Raw genomic sequence first — 23,471 nt, 5'->3', positions numbered from 1 at the left:
CATGCTCAATACTCAATTCTCTCTTTGTTCTGTTATGCGTCTCATATGCAGGGTATGGTCCGCATGACACCCAAATCTTCTGGGTGATAGATACAGTTAGTAACAGTCCATACAAGGGAAAACACTGAAAATGGAATCAGGATTATCAGCAGCCACAGTTTGCCTGAGTCCGGTGCAACTGGAAAAGTCATTTTCTACAGGGTCTGGGCGGTCTGCCCCTGTCAGTACCCCCTTTTCTTGACTCTCCTGTTCAAGGTCAGGGCAATTTGCCCCTGTTAGTACCTCTCTTGCTTCTGGATCCTCCTGTTCAAGGTCAGGGCGGTCTGCCCCCGTTAGTACCTTCTTGCTTGCTTCTGGATCCTCTGGCTCAGGTCCTGTCTGCACCAACTTCACTCTAGTGGCATGGATCCAAGTAGGGCTGTGTTCGGTCAAAACAGCGATCCTGGTAACTGCTACCACGGTGGTCTCTGGGCCGTAGGCGAAATCCTTTTGTTTCTTTCCTTTGGGCAGCAGCTTCATCACCACTACGTCTCCTTCTCTGAAGGGATGGGTATTTTCCTGTAAAAAGAAAAGAAAAGGTGCGAGCAACTTTTCGTTCCGTTCCACTTGATTCTTAAGTTTCAATTACTCTTTATTTGTGCTATTCATTCTTTCCATTATACCTGAACTCTGCGGATAATAATCTATTTTCAAGATTTTAACTAGTTCCTGGCATATTTTTGATATGAAAATTGGAGCATAATTAAGCCTACTCCAAGGCAGGCACCCCCATCCAGGAATAATCTCCTGATTGAGAATGCATGCCACCGTGTGGGCATCTCCCTTTTTGTGGTCCTAAAAGCTTCCACTCATCTGCTAAACACGTCCACTATTTGACTAAAAAGAACTCTTATTTCTTCCCTGCTTTAGGCCTATATGTGAAATCTATTTGTAGATGTGTGAATGGGTTTGATGGGTATTGGAGATGCTCATGTTTGGTCTGTTTGTTTCTAATACAAGTGATGCATCTAGCAACATATGCTTGCACTAAACTGTCAGCAATACTTCATATGTTCTTTCCCACCCCCTGTGTCCTATTCCATAATACTAGGCAATAAACAGTGGGGCGCTAGCTGCGGGGATACACACAAGAGCTCCCCTCTTTTAGAAAAAGGCGATTCTCAACTTTTTCTAAAACATCACCTAAGTCCTTAAAACCTGTTCTGTAGTATGTGTTTGTAGCTTCAATAATGTGTGATCTTTTGGCTTGGAGCAGGAAATTAACTACAAAAACATCCTCTGCTCCCTCTATGGCTGCCTATATATTATGTTGTGGTGTAACACAACCTTTAATACCAGTAGCCCATTTAAAACTGGGGCCTACCTAGGGCAAATGATGTGGCCATCCCTATTACCATCTCACAAGATGCTTTGTGCTATGTTCGGAGTCACTTCAGGCATGCCTTTAGGCCTGGACTGCGAGCATCTTTGGACAAAAACTATAGGGCAAAGTTTTCCACCATACTCCTGGGTAAGTACACCTGCCATGGTCTTACAATTGTCCCTTGCATAAACACAAAACATTTTTCCATGATTTGGGAGGCCCAGTGCAGGCGCTACAACCATAGCATTTTTCAGATATATAAACGCATTTAACATTTCTGGTGACATTTCTGGACCTGTGGTTTGTCTCAAAATGTTATTATAGATAGGAGCAGTCTGGATCCATAACAATTAATGATCCTGTGGGCGGGCAAGACCCACTGTGGGCTGGCAAGACCCACTTCTTATATGACTGACTCTACTATCACCTGTGAGAACAACACCAAGGTAAACAACACTTTCCTGACACTATTGTCATAATTCCTGTGACACTTTGTGTCCACATACATGTACATTTCTTCAATAAACTCACTCGCTCTGACTGGCCTCCACAGAGTGACTACATATGTTATCCACATATTGTAGCGGGACTGACCCATGAGCAGGTGTCCATCCCCTCTTGCATGGTCTGGAGAACTATAGAGCGGACAATTGAATTGTCTGCTTGGCCCTAAGGCATTTCTACACCAGGTAAGTTACCTGGACTGAAAAATAAGAAACAAAGATGGCTGTGTCTCCTCGTCCAATAGGACGCTTGAAAAAAACACACTACTTAAACCAATCACTGTACAGTGGGTAGCATCGGATGGTATGGCTGTCAGTAGAGATGGCACATCAGATACCACTTGCATGCTATGATCAGATAAAGAACTAAAAAACTTTTTGGCTTAGTGCCAATTTTCCTAAAAAACTTTTTTTTTTTTTTTTTTTTTTTTTTCAGATTCTAACAAAAATCTGGCCAGAGGTTCCCCTCTTTTAATAGAGGATACACATAAAACATAATTTAAAAACTATAATCAGATAAAAAGTTAATCTGATTTGAAACTTTTGGCTCTGTGCCAACAGGGTCCAATGGTCACACTAATTGCGGTAACTCTTTCTGTCCAAAAATAAATTCCATAATTATGACAGGAATAAAGATATGACATTTGAACGCTTTCTTGGCAAGTAGCCAATTTTCAAAATTTTGCAGGAAGGCTCCCCTTCACATAGGAGACCATTTGCCAAATATAATTTTTCATTATCTATAATTCTATAAAAAATAACTTCAAAATATCCTGCCGACAACGGCAATTTATATTTTTTCTTTTTCTAATAAAATAGTGTTTTTATTCATTATTACTACGCTCATACAAGATGGGCACAAATGTATAAATGGAAAAACTTCTAAAAAATTCTATAAAAATAATTGCATATGTATGGGGATTCTACAACTGTTCTGAATTAGGGAACTAATGCAGAAGTGCATTTGCAGCAGTGACCCCCCCTCTTTTCCCCTCACGTAAGGAAATGTACTAGTTTTAAATGTATCTGACACATAAACATTTTCTGCTCGTCTGACATTACGAAGAAAACTACACCTGCCTTGGAGAATGAAACCGTGGGGTGCAGGTGTGGTCAGGGGTATTTGTAAGGTAATATTATTATTATAGGGGGACCTATGTTGAAAATGTCCTACTCTTTGATTTGCCTCTTCTGATAAGGTCCTTGGAAATGCGCCCTGACAGGCTGCTTTTCTTTAGACAGATCAAAAGAGCCAGCCACATCGCTCTCTGTTATGGCTTTTTTTGAAAACCTTACAAAGTTTTAGTAGCCCAATCAGAAACTTGCTGTTTTACAATTAACATGTACTGTGACTTTAAATTAACGGCAAATGTTTGAATTCTAAGACTGTGCTACTCAGTAATGACACTTCACTGCCCAAAAACGCCAAATTCTCACTCGTCTTCTGTCTATAGGCAATCGCTGTGGTCTATATCTACGTATTTAAAGACTTTCACTTTCACTTCTAGTAGCTCTTTGTAGTTTTTTTTTTTTTTTTTGTGTACTAATAGGGGGCATAAATAAACCAATTTGCCCCACTTTTTCCATGTACTTTATATTACAACTAAACATTTACTAAAAGATTTACTTGTATCTTAATATCTCTAAGGCTGGCCACACATGTCCAGACAACTCTTTATCGTACAATTTTCTGTTAGATCCACCACAAACCTCATAATAAAAGGTCAAAATTAAACACATTCATTTGTATTCAATTAGGCAGACGTTTGTACTACATAGCTGAAGGTAAATTTCAAGAAAACAGCACTGAAAATTGTAAGAAAATTGTATCATGTATGGCCAGCATCAGACCTAAACCTTCAGTATAATTTCACAAAACCATAAACAAAACATGTCTCTAAGATTTACACATTCACAAAATCATTTAAATGTATCTGGGTCCTCTTTATGGTTAAAAAACCCCTCCTGAAAAACCATTTGGTGTATGTAAATTACACCTTATACTCCCTGGTATAGTGGCTATCAAGAAGGCTTTCCTACCATTATAGACAAACAAACAATACACGTAATAAACATTTATCTTGATTTGTCTGATAACCCACGATCGGTCAGTCAATTTTTACAGTAATAATGAAACTGTCGCTATCAGTGTTATATTAACAGTCAGCAGGCGCAATTTTTACAAGTCATATATAATTATAGACACAGTTTCCATATATGTCAAACCAGCAATATAATACTCCAATACAATATGACAATATTTTCAAATGGCATAACAAAATGAAATAACAAAACAATCACGTGATGAACGAACTTATCTACTTACTAAATAAGCTTTTGTTAGGTCACACAAACAAATTATCTTATACTCTAAATCTTACAGTTCTATGCGATAGAAAGATGTTAGCAAGAAAAGGGGTAGTTTCTTTTTTTCTACACAGAACAGACTGACATCTATTTATTATTCACTAAAGGAACGGGGTTTTCCTAAAACCCCCTGGGCTTCCCTGAAACCCAAATAAAAAAATACTGTCGTCGTTGAAGACAGCTTCAATGCCTCCCAGAGACGTTTTATTTGTCCCTCCCAGAGGAACGGGATTCTTCTCGAGAAAAAATCCCCTGGGCTTCCCAGAAGCCCCGGATATTGTCTTTCCTTATAAATGACAAATCCTGTGTCTCCCAGAGACACTGTCTCGATACATTCCCAGAACGTATTCAGGTTCAACAACCTAACATATAATATCTTTCCCTGAAAAATATTATTCTGGCTTCCCTGAAGCCTCTCTATATATATTAGTATTCAAGCTTCCCTGAAGCTTCTATATATATATATATATATGTAAAGATCCAGAGCGTCTCCCAGAGCTGCTCTATTATCCAACACGCTCCCTGAGCGTTTGGTGTCTATGGCTCAAAGAACGGAACCAGGGCCAAACGGCCAAGTCCCACCGGACAGGCAAACAGATAAAATAAAATATCTCCTTACCCAGACCGGTGAATCCTTGGACCCGTGATGGCCGCTCTCTCTCCGATCCCGGACGAGCCCCCAATTCTGAAGGTGATTTCTCTTAATATTCACCCTAGATACCTTAAATGTATATGTATATCATAAGTCCCTGACTTATTGGCTCAATCTAGTCTGTTCTATGCAAAATAAAGCAGAGCTCTGGAGAATGTTTTATCCTGTTAAAGAAGACACGTGCAACCACTGCTCAGTCTAAAACATTCTTAACTTTATTTTCAAAGCGGGGTAACTATTATACACAGTATTGAACAGGAAATACAGTTGGGAGGGGGAGTGGATACTCTCAGGAAGAGTCAAGTTCTCACAAAAGTTGAACAATGGGTTAATACAGAATGTTCGTTAGAAATTGCAAAATACGCCTTGTCTAGACCCTATAGCTCAACTTAGAATAAAAGGAAGCAGAATGTGTTAGGTACAAAGGAAGTGGGGATGTATCTTTATCTTGAAATGTCAGAACATATCGGGTGATTTACTTAGGTCATTGTTCATGTTTAACTAAAGACTTAAAGTAACCTTAACTGAAACAAGTCATTACAAGTCACAGTTGTAAGAAAGAAAATGGTGTTACACAGGTCAAGCTAGAAAATGGTTGCCAGCAACTAGAAAGAGGTCCTGTCATTCCCCTTCACAGACCAGGCAGTACTGTACATCATATTATGTCAATGCCAATATATGTGTAGAGGGTTAACCTTCACCATATCTCTAATAACATATAGTGGCACCTAGCTAGATGTACAGGGGAACACCATTCTTGCTAGATTAGTATCTATATAGGACTATATGGTACAGTGGTGTGGTGATCCGCCACTGCCAACATCAAGGATGAGTTATTGCCTCTCTGTATCCAGCTTGTATGTTCAAAAAAGTAGCCACATCTCAGGAGCCGCATCTGGTGCCCAATCCTGCCGGCTCGCTTAAATAGTGCAGTCCCACTGGATATGACAGGGCCATAACATGGCCCACTACGTCATATCAAGCGCGGACGCCCAGCTTCATGCACATGCGTGTGGCCTGCAAGCACAAAGACACTGCGAACCCGGCCAGCGCCGCACCACAGCTCCATTCCCGGCCGGAGGGAGAACTTCAGCTGGGTCAGGACGGCTAAGGGAAATCAAATCCTCTCCCATCCTGGCTTGGCGCCCAAGTGCTCATTACAGAAACTACAGCCATTACATCCCCATAGATAGATCACAACGTCTACAGGCACAGTGGACATTAACCATAGCTTATATACATCATATAAACAAATTAACATGAAAAACATTCCTTGGAAATAATTCTAAATTAACATACATTAAATAAATGGAGGGAAGGAAGGTCAGTGCATGCATATTTTTAAGTTACAAGATAATTCCTAATTCCATGGTGGCAAATGGAATTAAAGATAAATGGCTTAAAAGACATTGCTGTGTTTAACTCCGGCGGAGAAGTTGCCTTTAAATTGTATATCCATTTTGCCTCATGTTTTAGTATTTGGTAATCAAAATCGCCTCCTCAGGGATTATGGGGGATTTTTTCAAGGACAAAAAGGAGATTACTTTCAGGTCATAGCTATGCCCCAGACCCACATGTTTTCCAATGAGCTTATGTAGGAGCCCCACATCAATATGATATAGGTGGTCCTATATACGTCACCCAAATGTCCTTTTTGTTTTTCCAATATAGAATGATCTGCAAATACAATTAGCAATATAGACAACTCCCTCCGTCTGACAATCTGCAAAGAATTTTGATTTAAAGATCCCTCTTCTTGGAAGTAAGAGGGTATCCAGCACCCATGGGCACTGGCCACACCCACCACAAGGGTAGGTGACTACTCCCTCCCCCCCCCCCCCCGCGGCTCCCTCAGAAACATCTGAGGGTGAATAATGGCTGTGGACCAGACTATCTCTCACAGATTTGGATTTTCGATATACCATCTCCAGGCTACTATGAACATATTTTGAGATTATATTTGAACATATCTTGAGATTATATTATCCTCTGTGAGGAAGTGCCAATTACGAGTAAGTATTTCTCTGACCTGTTCTCAGCTGAGACAGAGAGTCTGTATTTGTGATATGATCCTATATGTATAATATGTATTCCCGTTTCTTCTAAGCCTTTGTGACAACTTAGTTAACATTGAGGATCCATGGGGAAGCGTGAGAACAAAAATGTGTTCTGTGAAACGCGTTGGATCTTCATTCTCCTCAATAACTAGTTGAGTATATGTAATGAGCTGATTTGTTGTCTCTTCTTGTATACTTGGTTTTATACTTAGTTTCTTTTTTAAAACTCTTTTTGTACAATAAAATATACCTTTTTATATATGATATGTCTTTCTGTGCTCATCTCAAGTGACAACCCCACATCCTAAAAAGTCCACTCTTTCTACTAGGAGGGGTATTTTCCTCTTCCCTTGGTAATTTATTTTATTGTCTATCTACGTTGGGGCAGAGAAATTCCACTGAGTCACTGACAGCTCTGTCTAGTGGCTGAAGTCCAAATCCCTGTATTTAGGCATGGAAAAAATGTGAAAATTACTAAACAAAATAGGCACTGCAATAATAAATCAAAATATAGGTTCACTGAATAAACAATATACTTTCCTATTGAGTATCCATTCATAGTGCTCTAGCCTACATATTTAAGGTACTGAAAATGAGTTTGGGTCTGTATATGATGCTGTATTTACAGAGCATGGCATTTCTTGCAGTGGTGATCTCCAGGTGACGGGAAGCGGACATTGTTCTTACAGCACGGCACAGAAAGCCATAGGAAAAGATAACTTCACTTTAATACCAGAAGGAGTGAATGGTATAGAGGAGAGAATGACCATCGTATGGGATAAAGCCGTGGTAAGTAACAGTGCCTTCTTACATTAGCTGTTTATTAGCAGTATGTAACTAGCTCCCAGTTATAGAGAACAAACAGTGGAATAGTTATATTTTTAAAGATGAATTCCAGGCATGGTATATTTTTACATAGTTGGAAGCTGGAAATCACTGGCGACATCACTAATCCAGTGATCTCCACTTGCTTCTGGGTCTCGTGCCGAGTGGCTGGCCTAATGCATTCTGAATATAGGAGGTCAGCTGCTTGGCATTTGTGCCATTAACATCTTCTTAACAAATGGAATGCAATCTCTGACTGAACAAGGTGGAAAGGCGGGGCTGTGACATCACACTCCCCGCCTTGTCCAATCAGAGAATGCTTTGCATTCATTGAGAAAATGCAGTTTAAGGTATTCTCTGAATGGTGCCTGTGATGAGAGGCTGACCTCCTGTGTTCACAATGCATCCTGCCGGCTGGCATGGGACCTGGAAGTAAGTGGAGATTACTGGAGTAGCGGTGTCTACTTAAGTGGTTTCCAGTTTCCAGGGGCATTGGCCAGGTATGCTATATACATACTTACATTGGACCAAACTGGAACAGTGAATTATGTATAAAAATATATCCAGATCTGGCATTATTATTTAAATTGATTTGGAAACTTTGTAAGATATTTAATTAGGGAATCAAATCTGGTACTCATCTACCCCAAACTTACATAGTTAGTTGGGTTGATAAAAGACAAACGTCTATCTAGTTCAACTAAAAGTACTTTAATCCATATTTGACAGCCTTTTTGAAATGTACTCAAATGTATACACCTGTTGCAAATAGTCCTGCCCTTTTAAGATCCACAAAGTTGGGGGCGGGTGGCTTTAGTGACCCATCAACATACCCTTCTCTGAAATTGATGAATAAAGTGTGGAAAACCATGAAACAGATAATGGGCTATCATGGTGTTTCCTCCTATTCTCCTATATGGATGAGGGAATGGTTCATGGAATTGAACAAGCTTTATGGGTTTGACCATTGGTATTATAAAGGAGTACAATTTCTCCATCAGCTATTTGTTCAAGATCACCCTAGATCCTTCCAAGACCTGCAAGGGGAGTTTGATATTTCTTCAATACCTTCAGTTACGACACTCTATTGGTGCAGGCCAAAATAACCAATATGGGATTGATCTCCTCCCCCCTCATTTATTCCCTGGCTAATGCGGTGGATAGGAGGAGTCTTATTTCTTCTCTTAACAAGATGCTGTTGGAAAAATCCTTTGCTAACATTTGAATCTCTGGTAGGATAGGATGGGAAAAGATATCGGGGAAATAGATGATGAGACAATACTAGATCATGTTCAAATGGCCTCCCTCTTACCCACACAAAGGTTGTCTCAACTTTTTGTGATTCATAAATCGTATGGAAACCATATACAGCAACATTGATGGAATCTGTTACATCTGCTCTGGCGTTGCCCCAAGCTGGTTTGCTGCTGGCACCTATATATATTGACACGATCAACAGGGCATTTTAGGTTAAATTGATAAATAATTAATTTACGTGTGTATTGGGGTTTTTGGACGAGGACGTTTTTCCACCTACTGTAAGAATCCCTCTTTCCAGATTGCTATTTTTGGCACGTAAACGCATTGCCCCTCTCCCCCCCCCCCCCCACACATTGGAGGAGTGGCCATCAAAAGTTATTTCCACGTTCCTTAAAGAGTGCCATCTCTATCAACAAAGAGTTACTTGTTGTGAGACCCTTGGTTGCAAACCCCTGGCTTAGCTCTCCTGGCGTTGGTGTCTCTATGGATACTTCAATGTTAGAAGGTATCAAAATGTGATTGATTCATGCTTTTATACTTGCATCCCCACATAAGTATGGTCACTTGACACATCCCTGATGGTATACAGGATGATAGGCACGGATAAACTTGGAGGCGGGCACAATTTTTCGTATGTGTAGGGACGGTGGTATTATTTACCAATGTGTTAGTAGTTCTTACATTTAGTATATAATCTCGTGTTTTCTGCTGTATCTTGTGCAAACATTCGTAAGTCGCAGCACACTGCATTGTACAGGGATAACCGGCTTAGAGCAACAGATATGTTTTGTTTATGCAGGGACTGCATTCTGATTTACTAATCACATGTTTTAAAGTGATTTGTATGTCAGAACTGCTCAAGATTATGATCCTGCTGTCCATTTTACTGTACAGTACTTCCCTTTCCACTTTTTTTGTGCTGTTTTTTTTGTATGTTTTGTTTTTTGTAAAGCTTACAAAACTTTCTATAAATAATTTTTCATAAAAAAAGATCCACAAAGCAATATACTATCATTGTCTGTGGTTATTATGGATTATACAACTCAAAAAAGGAAGCAGAAAGAAGTCTACAGAGAAGACATCTGAATTGATTACAGAACAGTAATTGACGGTAAACTGTTCCTTAGGGTGCAAGAGGCTAGGCCTTTTCTGTGCGGTTGGAGACTCTGCCAGAGGTTGCATGCCTTTTCTGCTGATTGTTGTAGTGCTGTGTAACTAAATTCACAAAGAAACTTATTTGTTTTTCCAAGTAAAGCTTTTTTTGTTGTCCTGTTCACACTTGGTACTGTAGAACTACTTACCATGAGAGTAAGGCCCCTTTCACACATACGGTCCGTTCAGTTCATCAGTTGAGTCACGTCAAAATGTATCAGTTTTTCATCCGTTTTTCATCCATTTTTCATCCGTTTTTCATCAGTTGTCATCCGTTTTTCGTCAGTTGTTATCCGTTTTTCATCCGTTTTTCGTCAGTTGTTATCCGTTTTTCATCCATTTTTCGTCAGTTGTTATCCGTTTTTCATCCGTTTTTCATCAGTTATCTGTTTTTCATCCGTTGTCATCCATTTTTCATCCGTTGTCATCCGTTTTTCATCCTTTGTCATCCGTTTTTCGTCCGATCCGTTTTTTTGACGGATGAAAAATAGGGCATTCATACGTTCAAAAAAACGGATATGGACGGAAGCAGATGAAAACGGATGTTAACTGATGATCATCCGTTGTCATCCGTTTTTACATAGAGATACATTGATGTCCATTTTTCATCCGTCAACGGATGGATGAAAAACGGACAAACGGACAGCATGTGTGAAAGGGGCCTTAGGCCCCTTTCACACATACGGTCCGTTCAGTTCATCAGTTGAGTCACGTCAAAATGTATCAGTTTTTCATCCGTTTTTCATCCATTTTTCATCCGTTTTTCATCAGTTGTCATCCGTTTTTCGTCAGTTGTTATCCGTTTTTCATCCGTTTTTCGTCAGTTGTTATGCGTTTTTCATCCATTTTTCGTCAGTTTTTATCCGTTTTTCATCCGTTTTTCATCAGTTATCTGTTTTTCATCCGTTGTCATCCATTTTTCATCCGTTGTCATCCGTTTTTCATCCTTTGTCATCCGTTTTTCGTCCGATCCGTTTTTTTGACGGATGAAAAATAGGGCATTCATACGTTCAAAAAAACGGACATGGACGGAAGCAGATGAAAACGGATGTTAACTGATGATCATCCGTTGTCATCCGTTTTTACATAGAGATACATTGATGTCCATTTTTCATCCGTCAACGGATGGATGAAAAACGGACAAACGGACAGCATGTGTGAAAGGGGCCTTAAAGAAAAAAGGGCTTGTCTGCCTGACATAAAGGGGTTAATTTACTAAAACTGGAGAGTGAAAAATCTGGTGCAGCTGTACATGGTAGCCAATCAGCTTCTAACTTCAGCTTATTCCTTGACCATTTCTGGACCGGCAGATTTTCCCCCTTAATAACCAGGACATTTTTTTGCGATTCGGCACTGCGTTACTTTAACGGACTATTGCACGGTCTTGCGACGCTGTACCCAAATAAAATGGATGTCCTTTTTTTCTACAAACATAGCTTTCTTTTGGTGGTATTTGATCTCCTGTGTGATTTTTATATTTTGCGCTATAAGCAAAAAAGAGCGACAATTCTGAAAAAAAAAAACAATATTTTTCACTTTCTGCTATATAACTCCACCCCCCCCCCCCCCCCAAAAAAAATTGAAAAATATAAATGTTTTTAACATTTTAGTTATTAGTTATTTTTAGCATTTTAGTTATTAGTAGCTTGTCTCCTTTTGGTGTCTTCCCTTATCTATGAGGTTGATTGCTGGTCAGAACACCATAGGGGTAATGGGTCCCTTTTTACACGTGGAATATCAACAAGTATGATTGGAGATTGGAGGAGGTTGCTTTAGACAGTGGATGTCCCCAAGCTGCTTGGTGCCTGTGAACAGGGTTTAGCTGTCCCATAACCGCTTACTGCTGTATACACCTTTACCCATCGGTAAGAGTCAGTGTGTGGTGGCTGGGCTGTGTCACTGTGTATGCCTTACCAAGCACCTGGGTGAAGAGTCTACTGATCTGCATCCTTTGCCTCACAAACTACAATATTGTGCTACCTTTTATGGACTTTATTGTTTCATACAATTTATGACTTAATTACTAGCGCTACTCGTATGTGTATTTAACATTTTAGAGCAGTTTGTTTTCTGCTACATATTTTTGGTAAAAAAAAATTACAATAAGCGTATTTTGATTGGTTTGCACAAAAGTTATCGTGTCTATGAGAAAGATTTATGACATTTTTATAGTTTTTTTTTTACTAGTAATGGCGGCGATCTGCGATTTTTTTTGCGGGACTGCGACATTGCGGCGGACAGCTCGGACCCCTAACTGACAATTTTGACACTTTTGGGGGGACCAGTGACATTAATAAGAGCACAGGAACTCAACCCGAGACTATATCTGTAGATGTAACTTCAGCTCCCTGTCCCCTGCTTTCTGAAAGCTTACACAAGCTGTATAAATTCTGCACTTTAAATAGCTGAAGATCACAGATAAACAGGTACAATTTACATAAAGTTACATAGTTAGTCTGGTTGAAAAAAGACACAAATCCATCTAGTTCAACCAACAAAAAGGGGAAAACAAAAAACAAACAAAATTTTTTTACAATCCTATATACAGTGCATTGCGAAAGTATTCGGCCCCCTTGAACTTTTCGACCTTTTGCCACATTTCAGGCTTCAAACATAAAGATCTAAAACTGTAATTTTTTTTGAAGAATCAACAACAAGTGGGACACAATCATGAAGTGGAACACAATTTATTGGATATTTCAAACTTTTTTAACAAATAAAAAACTGAAAAATTGGGCGTGCAAAATTATTCAGCCCCCTTAAGTTAATACTTTGTAGCGTCACCTTTTGCTGCTATTACAGCTGTAAGTCGCTTGGGGTATGTCTCTTATCAGTTTTGCACATCGAGAGACTTAAATTTTTGCCCATTCCTCCTTGCAAAACAGCTCGAGCTCAGTGAGGTTGGATGGAGAGCGTTTGTGAACAGCAGTTTTCAGTTCTTTCCACAGATTCTCGATTGGATTCAGGTCTGGACTTTGACTTGGCCATTCTAACACCTGGATATGTTTATTTGTGAACCATTCCATTGTAGATTTTGCTTTATGTTTTGGATCATTGTCTTGTTGGAAGACAAATCTCCGTCCCATTCTTAGGTCTTTTGCAGACTCCATCAGGTTTTCTTCCAGAATGTTTCTGTATTTGGCTCCATCCATCTTCCCATCAATTTTAACCATCTCCCCTGTCCCTGCTGAAGAAAATCAGGCCCAAACCATGATGCTGCCACCACCATGTTTGACAGTGGGGATGGTGTGTTCAGGGTGATGAGCTGTGTTGCTTTTACGCCAAACATAACGTTTTGCATTTTTGCCAAAAAGTTCTATTTTGGTTTCATCTGACCAGAACACCTTCATCCACATGTTTGGTGCCTCTCCCAGGTGGCTTGTGGCAAACTTTAAACGACACTTTTTATGGATATCTTTAAGAAATGGCTTTCTGCTTGCCACTCTTCCATAAAGGCCAGATTTGTGCAGTATACAGCTGATTGTTGTCCTATGGACAGAGTCTCCCACCTCAGCTGTAGATCTCTGCAGTTCATCCAGAGTGATCATGGGCCTCTTGGCTGCATCTCTGATCAGTCTTCTCCTTTTATGAGCTGAAGGTTTAGAGGGACGGCCAGGTCTTCGTAGATTTGCAGTGGTCTGATACTCCTTCCATTTCAATATTATCGCTTGCACAGTGTTCCTTGGGATGTTTAAAGCTTGGGAAATATTTTTGTATCCAAATCCGGCTTTAAACTTCTCCACAACAGTATCTCGGACCTGCCTGGTGTGTTCCTTGTTCTTCATAATGCTCTCTGCGCTTTAAACAGACCTCTGAGACTATCACAGTGCAGGTGCATTTATACGGAGACTTGATTACACACAGGTTGATTCTATTTATAATCATTAGTCATTTAGGTCAACATTGGATCATTCAGAGATCCTCACTGAACTTCTGGAGAGAGTTTGCTGCACTGAAAGTAAAGGGGCTGAAAAATTTTGCACGTCCAATTTTTCAGGTTTTTATTTGTTAACAAAGTTTGAAATATCCAATAAATGTCGTTCCACTTCATGATTGTGTCCCACTTGTTGATTCTTCAAAAAAATTACAGTTTTATATCTTTATGTTTGAAGCCTAAAATGTGGCAAAAGGTCGAAAAGTTCAAGGGGGCCGAATACTTTCGCAATGCACTGTACACAATCCCATGCCCACAGTTGATCCAGAGGAAGGCAAAAATAATGCATGATCCAATTTGCTCCAGCGGGGGGGAAAAAGTTCCTTCCCAATCCCCCAAGGGGCCATTGGATGTTTCCTGGATCAACTTTACTTATAAATGTTAGTATCCAATTATATTATGTACATTTAGGAAATAATCCAGGCCTTTTTTAAAGCTATCAACTGAGCTGGCAAGAACCAGCTCTTGAGGGTTTTCCACATTTTCACAGCTCTTATGGTGAAGAAGCCTTTCCATATTTGGAGATTAAATCTCTTTTCCTCTAGACATAAAGAGTGCCCCCTTGCCCTCTGTGATGACCTTAAAGTGAAAAACTCAACACCAAGTTCACTATATGGACCCCTTATGTTTTGTACATGGTGATCATATCCCCCCCTTAATCTTCTCTTCTCAAGAGAGAATAAATTCAGTTCCTCTAATCTTTTCTCATAGCTGAGCTCCTCCATGCCTCTTATCAGTTTGGTTGCCCTTCTCTACACTTTCTCCATTTACCTGATATCCTATTTGAGAACTGGTGGCCAAAACTGAACTGCATATTCCAGATGAAGTCCTACTAATGATTTGTACAGTGACAAAAGTATATCTCTCTCCCTGGAGTCCATGTCTCTGTTAATACAGGAAAGGATTTTGCTCCCTTTGGAGGATATAGAAGGATATATAGAAGGATTTGTTTAATCTCTGTATCACCTGAAGCCAGTCACTTCACTCGGTATATGTAAGGGTTTACATCCACTTTTAGTCAGTTTGTTGCTTTGCCTTGCAAGAAAAAAGTGCAGATTCACTTTAAAATTCACTTGCAAATGTGTGCTCATTCTCAGACAGGCTAATTCAGCGGAATATTTTATAGGTCTTCATCATTATGCAATGCTGCCTATTCAGACAATATTTCAGCTAGACTCAGCGGAGTTAACAATTTGTGAGTAAAGGACCTATTAGTGTTGCAGTGCAATACACTGGAAGCGGTCAGATCTGTGGGATGGTGCAAGGGCTTTCTGGCTTACATTTACTCCTGGTGGCAGGGAAACCTGAATTTGCAGTTTCTTTATACTACACAGGAACCATTGAGACTTACATGTGCCGTGAACAGCTGGTCAGGGTAGATCACTGAGATCCAGGCTGTGCTATGCGCCAATTACCTACAGAAGAGAGGATGTAGCCCTGCACGGAGGCAGAATCCTCCAATGAATACAGAAAGTTGCAATCTGTCTTATTACTGCACTGCAGAGGATGTTTTATTAGGTAGACTTTTCTGATATTATCATATTGTGCATTTTACAGGCTACTGGGAAAATGGATGAAAATCAGTTTGTAGCAGTTACTAGCACAAATGCTGCCAAAATCTTCAACCTCTACCCAAGAAAAGGGCGAATCGCAGTTGGGTCAGATGCCGATGTTGTTATCTGGGATCCTGACAAGATGAAGACGATATCTGCAAAAAGTCATAAATCTGTAAGTCCCAATTCACTGCTGTATTCTAACAATGTGATGGCCAATAATGTACAATACAGTTGTGAACAAGGACCCGTCTGTAATGGATGAACACAACTGATAATAGATAGTGTCAGTAGACCATTCTTCTGCCAGAACATGATTCGTATGTGTGTATAACTAGAAGGAAGTGCTACAGGCAATAAACACATTGGTTGTATTATAAATTTTATGTCAGTCGCCCATACTGGACATTTCCCATATATTATTAAAAGTGTAAGAGTGTGAGCAGCCAGTTTTGTGGAATAAACCATTATCCCGCTTGCACAAACTTTTGATTGGCTCAGAATGGTCACGTGTAGATTAGTGTACTAGCTCTTACTGTGTTACTGTGTTAAATACAGTACACATCTTTGTTCAGGGTTTAGACAAATCAAAGAATGTTCTCGGCCTTTTGGCTAAGATCAAGTATAGTATCTGTGCTAATCAGTGACCAGTAGGGGGGGGCTACACCATTTTTCCTGCCTTATGATGGGAGTGATTGGCTGTATAGTACCCCTGCTGGTGTGATGAGGGCTCTGAAGGCTAGTGCCGTCTGCAACAGAAAATGGGTGCCCACAGACAGTTGGGGCACGAGAGTAATTCCCCTGGGAAAACTGGATGGGCCCTATTCCTCCTGGTGTGAATGGATCTACCTTGTCTGACCATGGGCTGGGAAGGCAGAGAGTCTGCAGTGTTTGAGTCCCTTGGGACTCTTAGTACCACTTGGGTGCGGGACCCCACAATGTGACATGGCACATGGTCACAGCACCAAATACTTTTTTCTGCACTGTGCCTTTTAGGGCTGGAGCTTTTGGCTAAGTCCTGGGCAATTTTTGTTACCAGGCCTCAGGGGCCTGGCCAGTTCACAGGGCACTGCCACTTATTTATTTATTTTTCTCCATGGTTTTGTCACTTTCACTTTTGTGTGTTTGGTTTTTTTCCCCCACTAGAATAGAGGTTGTGAGCCCTCGGGCTTGCCCTAATGTCTAGAGGGAGGATGTGTGACCCTCAGGCTCCTTCTTCCTCTGACCCTGGGAGGGGATGTCTCTCTCTTCGGGAGAGCCCCTCGGCCTAGTGGTTGGCTTTGACTGGCCACAAGGAGAGGGTTCTGCCAGGCTAGGTGGACCATGCTGAGCTCTATGTCCCTGTCAGGAACCTTGCACTCCGTGGTATCAGGTAGAGGTGCTACCCCTTTGGGGGTGGACAAAGCACACCCTTAAGTGCACTTTTTAGTGTGTGTTTAACTTGCATTGTTTTTTTGTTCACTTAACGGTTTTTCTGTTTTAGTTTTTCTGCACCACCGCGGATTCAAAACAAAAAAAGACAGGTCAAAGTTTGAAACTTTCATTATCAGTGTATATCTAAAGCCAAGATATATTTATTAATTTGGGTTTGATTAGGAAAGAGATAAAAACCCTTAAAACCCACGGTTGATTTGCCATCTGTGTCCTATTGGTGAGATTTCAGTTCATGTCCTTTACAAGAGGAAGTGAGAAGAAATCTCTCCAAAGTTAGGAAAATTCTCTTAGAAAGTTGTCACCAAACCACGTGTCCCTATTAGAGGAGTTCCCCTTTTTTTCTGTTCTGGTGGCTCATCATTTTAGATTTGCCAAGACATTAACTGTAAATTGACCTATCAAAAAATAATGTTAATAATGAAACATTGCTATAATTGTTAGGCTGTGGAATATAACATCTTTGAAGGGATGGAGTGTCATGGTGCCCCTCTGGTGGTCATAAGCCAAGGAAAAATTGTGTTTGAAGATGGCAACCTACATGCTACCCAAGGCATGGGCCGATTTATACCTCGCAAACCTTTCCCAGAATACATCTACCAGCGTATTAAGACAAGGAACAAGGTAAGCATATTATGTATGCGGTAAGGAGTCTGTTAACACCTTCTTGTCTTTTTATAGAACACATATACTCTGAAACGGGCATTGCAATAGAAGGTAAAATATTGCTTCCTCTGTCATTACATTTATGTTGCCAATATTCTGTCATAGTAAAAACCTTGCAGTTGGTTAACATTTTTAAAGCAAACCTGTGTTTTTGCCTATTTAGGGCAAAGAAACAGGTTTGCTTTTACCCTGTCATATACCTTCAGCATACTTCCCTTCCATTCCTCTGTTCATCGCTAGTAGCCAAAGGAAATACTCAGGACTTCTGGATATGGATGAGCTTTTGACTCGCTCTACACAGAATCAATCATCACTGTCACACACTCCATAGTTCTGTGTAAGGTAGGCCATCTCTTTAGCAACTTCCAGCTTAAAAAGGGTGAAAATAGAGCAAGTACACGCGGCTGGTGAGGGTGAATTAAAGAAAACCTGTTGCTTAGCCCTGTTTGAGCAAAGCATAGATTACTTAAATTACACAAGTATAAGAGGTGGTTATATTGGTTTATTGTGTGTATGTAGGTGGTCCCTGCGCTTTCACGGATAGTGTTCTTGATCCCTTCCGACTGCTGCACCACTAGACTGGTACCAGAGCCCAGTTTAATCAGATCTGTATATGGGGGGGTGTGGCGCGCTTTCAGAAGTGTAAGATACAATAATTAAATAAATAAATCATGAATTATAGCTGTGATAAATGTTATGCGATGAATAAATAAAGTGAAGAATAAATATAGTGTTATTTTTCTGAGTCCTTATTCTAGTGATTTACACAGTGATAAAGAAAGACTAAATATGCTGTCCAATTAAACATCAAGGTGTTGAAATCAATAATTCTCAATAAATATGTGCTTCAATCCGATCATTAATATCAAATAATACAAATTCTTTTAAATCAAACTGGGTGTTTTCAAAAAAATTCACTAAATCAATAGAGTCAATAAACTAAAAACAGTCTTCAAATAAGTGCTCGTGCTTTCTTTCCACTTTAAATAATTATAAACCTTGTAAGGTGTGTCTTCAACTTATATTCAACAAAGTGCTTCTGTGCAAAAAAAAGTGCGGTGCCTCGATCCTCCACCAGGTGTCACCTCTAGGTGTACAAAACTCTCACCTTCATATAAAGATAAAAACGCCTGAATATATGTATAGGACCCCCGATTGGGTGTTGATGAGCCTGGATTCACTGCCTGCGGCTTCCTAGTCTTTATCCCGAAATCCTTCTCTGGGTGTGCCTCGGTATAATCTGGTTCTTAAGGGTCCTAGCCTTTTAGCGTGACCTCAGGGCTCATTTAAAGATAAAGTGCCATCATGGTGCAGTATTTCTTAAAACTACTTTATTTAATAAAATAAATCAATGCACTTACAATGTTACCATTTGGTACAAGCGTGGTCTAATATTGCATAGCGTGTGGAGAACTTGATTCCAGTCCGTAACGTCACTTCCGGTTGATTTGGCTTGCTCCTCCTACGCGTTACATCACATCACGTGACTTCCTCATTGGTTTATTATATCCAGTATCTCACAGAAGTGAGTACATCCCTCACATTTTTGTAAATATTTTATTATACCTTTTCATGTGACAACACTGAAGAAATTACACTTTGCTACAATGTAAAATAGTGAGTGTACAGCTTGTATAACAGTGTAAATTTGTTGTCCCCTCAAAATAACTCAACACACAGCCTTTAATGGCAAAACTGCTGGCAACAAAAGTGAGTACACCCCTAAGTGGAAATGTCCAAATTCCCCCCAAAGTGTCAATACTTTGTGTGGCCACCATTATTTTCCAGCACTGCCTTAACCCTCTTGGGCATGGAGTTCACCAGAGCTTCACAGGTTGCCACTGGAGTCCTCTTCCACTCATCCATGATGACATCACGGAGCTGGTGGATGTTAGAGACCTTGCACTCCTCCACCTTCCGTTTGAGGATGCCCCACAGATGCTCAATAGGGTTTAGATCTGGAGACATGCTTGGCCAGTCCATCACCTTTACCCACAGCTTCTTTAGCAAGGCAGTGGTCGTCTTGGAGGTGTGTTTGGGGTCGGTATGTTGGAATATTGCCCTGCGGCCCAGTCTCTGAAGAGAGGGGATCATGGTCTGCTTCAGTATGTCACAGTACATGTTGGCATTCATGGTTCCCTCAATGAACTGTAGCTTCCCAGTGCTGGCAGCACTCATGCAGCCCCAGACCATGACACTCCCACCACCATGCTTGACTGTAGGAAAGAAACACTTGTCTTTGTACTCCTCACCTGGTTGCCTCCACAAATGCTTGACACCATTTGAACCAAATAAGTTTATCTTGGTCTCATCAGACCACAGGACATGGTTCCAGTAATCCATGTCCTTAGTCCTCTTGTCTTCAGCAAACTGTTTGCAGGCTTTCCTGTGCATCGTCTTTAGAAGAGGCTTCCTTCTGGGATGACAGCCATGCAGACCAATTTGATGCAGTGTGCGGCGTATGGTCTGAGCACTGACAGCCTGACCCCCACCCCTTCAACCTCTACAGCAATGCTGGCAGCACTCATACGTCTATTTCCCAAAGACAACCTCTGGATATGATGCTGAGCACGTGCACTCAACTTCTTTCGTCTACCATAGCGAGGCCTGTTCTGAGTGGAATCTGTCCTGTTAAACTGCTGTACGGTCTTGGCCACCATGCTGCAGGCTCAGTTTCAGGGTCTTGGCAATCATCTGATAGCCTAGGCCATCTTTATGTAGAGCAACAATTATTTTTTTCAGATCCTCAGAGAGTTATTTGCCATGAGGTGCCATGTTGAACTTCCAGAGACAGTGAGAGCAATAACACCAAATTTAACACAACTGCTCCCCATTCACACCCGAGACCTTTCAACACTAACGAGCCACATGACACCGGGGAGGGAAAATGGCTAACTGGGCCCAATTTGGACATTTTAACTTAGGGGTGTACTCACTTTTGTTGCCAGTGGTTTAGACATTATTGGCTGTGTGTTGAGTTATTTTAAGGGGACAGCAAATTCACACTGTTATACAAGTTGTACACTCACTACTTTACATAGTAGCAAAGTGCTATTTCTTCAGTGTTGTCACATGAAAAGATATAATAAAATATTTACCAAAATGTGAGGGGTGTACTCACTTTTGTGAGATACTGTATGTATGTGGTACAAAGCAGATATATGGTTGCACTAACGATTAGTTGTCAACAAGTCATTGAAATGGAATACATACAAAGATCATGACTTTGCTCTGACTTCACTTAGTTGTTTCAGGTCAATAAAAGCTGAAAAGCCAAAGACCAACAACTAACCAACTAGCAGGAGGAGGCCAGCCATGGCAAACTACATAGCAATGAAAAGAAAAAATTCTCAAAAGTAAAATACCTATTATTGTCACAAGGTGGCAGTAAGGCATAATAGAAATGACATATCGAAAGCACGATTTTCTAGAATCAGTTCAGCAGTGTATTGGAGTAAGTTCACAATATAATAACACATGCAATTTTCATTTCTATGTGTTGTTTGCTAATTATTACACTTTGTTTAATTAATCAAAGCCTTCACCACACAAAACAGATCAATTTATTACCTGCTGATTGCTTATGCAGTATGTTGTGTGTAAAAGGTAATTCACCAAAACTGCCGCCTACATTTCTGCTGTCTTAAATACCGCAGAGTGGAACTGTGACATTTAATGAGATGTCTATAGTGGAGAGCAGCAAATCGAGCCATTTGATGATAAATCAAAGTAAAAAATAAAGGCTTTCAGTAGTGAAACAGCTATTTCAGTAGAAAGAATAGCAATTCAACATCTATGCAGCATGGATGTAGATGAATTGAGCATTATTCTGAGAAAAGGTTCATGTCATTAAATACAGATATCAGTTTAAATAACCCCCATTGGCGCAGTAAATTCAGTGAATTTTATTTACAGAAGTATTTTTAGGTTAATTAAAAAATAGATTTGGAAAACAAGGAGTTCCTATATCCTAGAGAAAGGGAAATATCTGCTCTTACAAAGTGATAGGTCAGGATCCCCTCTCTTTATTCACCAGGGTGTCAGTATGCTTTTTATGCTGATTATGCAAAATGCTTTATGTAGCTGCAAAGAGAGTACGACTGAAGCTGGTTAGTACCTTTTATAGCTACACTATATTACCAAAAGTATTGGGACACCTGCCTTTACATGAACTTTAATGAAATCCCAGTCTTAGTCTGTCAGTCACTGATGTTGGACGAGAAGGCCTGGCTCACAGTCTCTGCTCTAATTCATCCCAAAGGTGTTCTATCAGGTTGAGGTAAGGACTCTGTGCAGGCCAGTCAAGTTCCTCCACCCCAAACTTGCTCATCCATGTCTTTATGGACTTTGCTTTGTGCACTGGTCCAAATAATTTGGTGGTCTATCTTATAAGAGGATTGGGTGTGAGCAAATATGACTGGGTCCTATTCAAGTAGAAAAAGAAATTGGTCGCACTCCGTCATGGAATTAAGTTGATTGAATTTGTTGAAGTATAGTCATCATGCCAAACATCCAAACAGACAGGAGCTCTTATTGTTTCACACGGGTCTCCATGCTTGTTCACAACCAGCTCTAAACAGTTCACAACCAGCTCTAGACTGGGTCCAGTTCTAAGCAGTCAACTCATGATTGAAGTTTACAATCTTTGCGATTAAGCCCATTGAAGTCAATCTCCAGTCCTCTTGGGGGATCAGGAAGGATCCCCCCCCCCCACCAGAGCAAATTGGATCATGCTTTATTGGGGTTTTTGCCTTCCTCTGGATCAACTTTGGGTATTGGATAGTGTATATGGGGGTTTTCTATGTGTGTGTGTGTGTGTGTGTGTGTGTTGTTTTTATTTTTTGTCTGTTGGTTAAACTAGATGGTCTTTTTTCAACCAGATTGCCTATATAACTATGAAGTCTATGTGGGGCGAATCTTGTTATTTAATTCTGCCCATTTGTATGGCTAATAAGGAAGCAATTGACGGGCCAAAGGCATGGAAAGCCAGGTACTGCCATAGGGAACTATGCCAAAATTAAAAACAAAAAATGTCTCCAACCAGGTTCACACTGAATGCAGGGTTTGAAATTGTGCAAGTTCAGCTGAAATCGTACGGTTTCAGTCCGACTTTGGGGGCACTTTGAGAGAGACATCTGTGCGGGTTCATGCTCAGATGTCTGTTGAAATCGCCTTCGAAGTCGCCAAATGTAGTGCAAGAACTACTTTTGGGAATCAGTTCGGCGCCGCAAAGTCGGCCTCACACCGATTTGGATGTTGCCAGCAATAGGCTTCGATTTGGCATGCGATTTGACCTGCCATGACGTCAAATCGCATGTCAAATCAGCCCGATGTGAACGGGGGGCTCCAACACACACTGATAATATGTCTGCTGTAAGTCCACCTTTTGCAGAACGGTGATTCATTCCATCAAATTATTGCCTCTTGTCACTCAGATGACCTGGGCAAAAGCAGTGCTCTTGGTATCGTTTTTTTCCCTTAGGCAGCTGTCTTTCAGATGAGATCACTTTTATAGGTGGCAGGGGAGGTGCCCCCCCCCCCTCCCGACCACTTCCCGATAGTTTCTGAGCATATCTGAGCAGGCAGTCAGCCCAGAACCCGATCCGATGCAGCTGATGGCTTTGTAGGAAGTCGAGTGAGGGCAAGATAGCCCAACGCAGCTCTATGCCTGTGGAGGACCAGAGCGACCTACGGCATTTTTTTTTTCA

General features: G+C 40.6%; 1 protein-coding gene across 2 annotated transcripts in view; it reads left to right on the top strand.

Moving 5' to 3' along the window:
* The window catches only part of CRMP1 (collapsin response mediator protein 1), a 182,077-nt gene that overhangs the window by 140,563 nt on the left and 18,043 nt on the right, over positions 1–23,471 (top strand). For both annotated transcript variants that reach the window (XM_082263123.1, XM_082263124.1), the window contains exons 10-12: positions 7,590–7,731; positions 15,671–15,841; positions 17,542–17,721. In XM_082263123.1, the coding sequence (XP_082119249.1) occupies positions 7,590–7,731; positions 15,671–15,841; positions 17,542–17,721 (493 nt within the window). The remainder of the gene's footprint in view (positions 1–7,589; positions 7,732–15,670; positions 15,842–17,541; positions 17,722–23,471) is intronic.

The sequence above is a fragment of the Pelophylax lessonae genome (genome assembly GCF_965119305.1).
Source record: "Pelophylax lessonae genome assembly, chromosome: 1".
Lineage (NCBI taxonomy): Eukaryota > Metazoa > Chordata > Amphibia > Anura > Ranidae > Pelophylax > Pelophylax lessonae.
The sequence above is the reverse complement of the archived record's forward strand: the minus strand, read 5'-3'. Positions and strand labels throughout refer to the sequence as shown.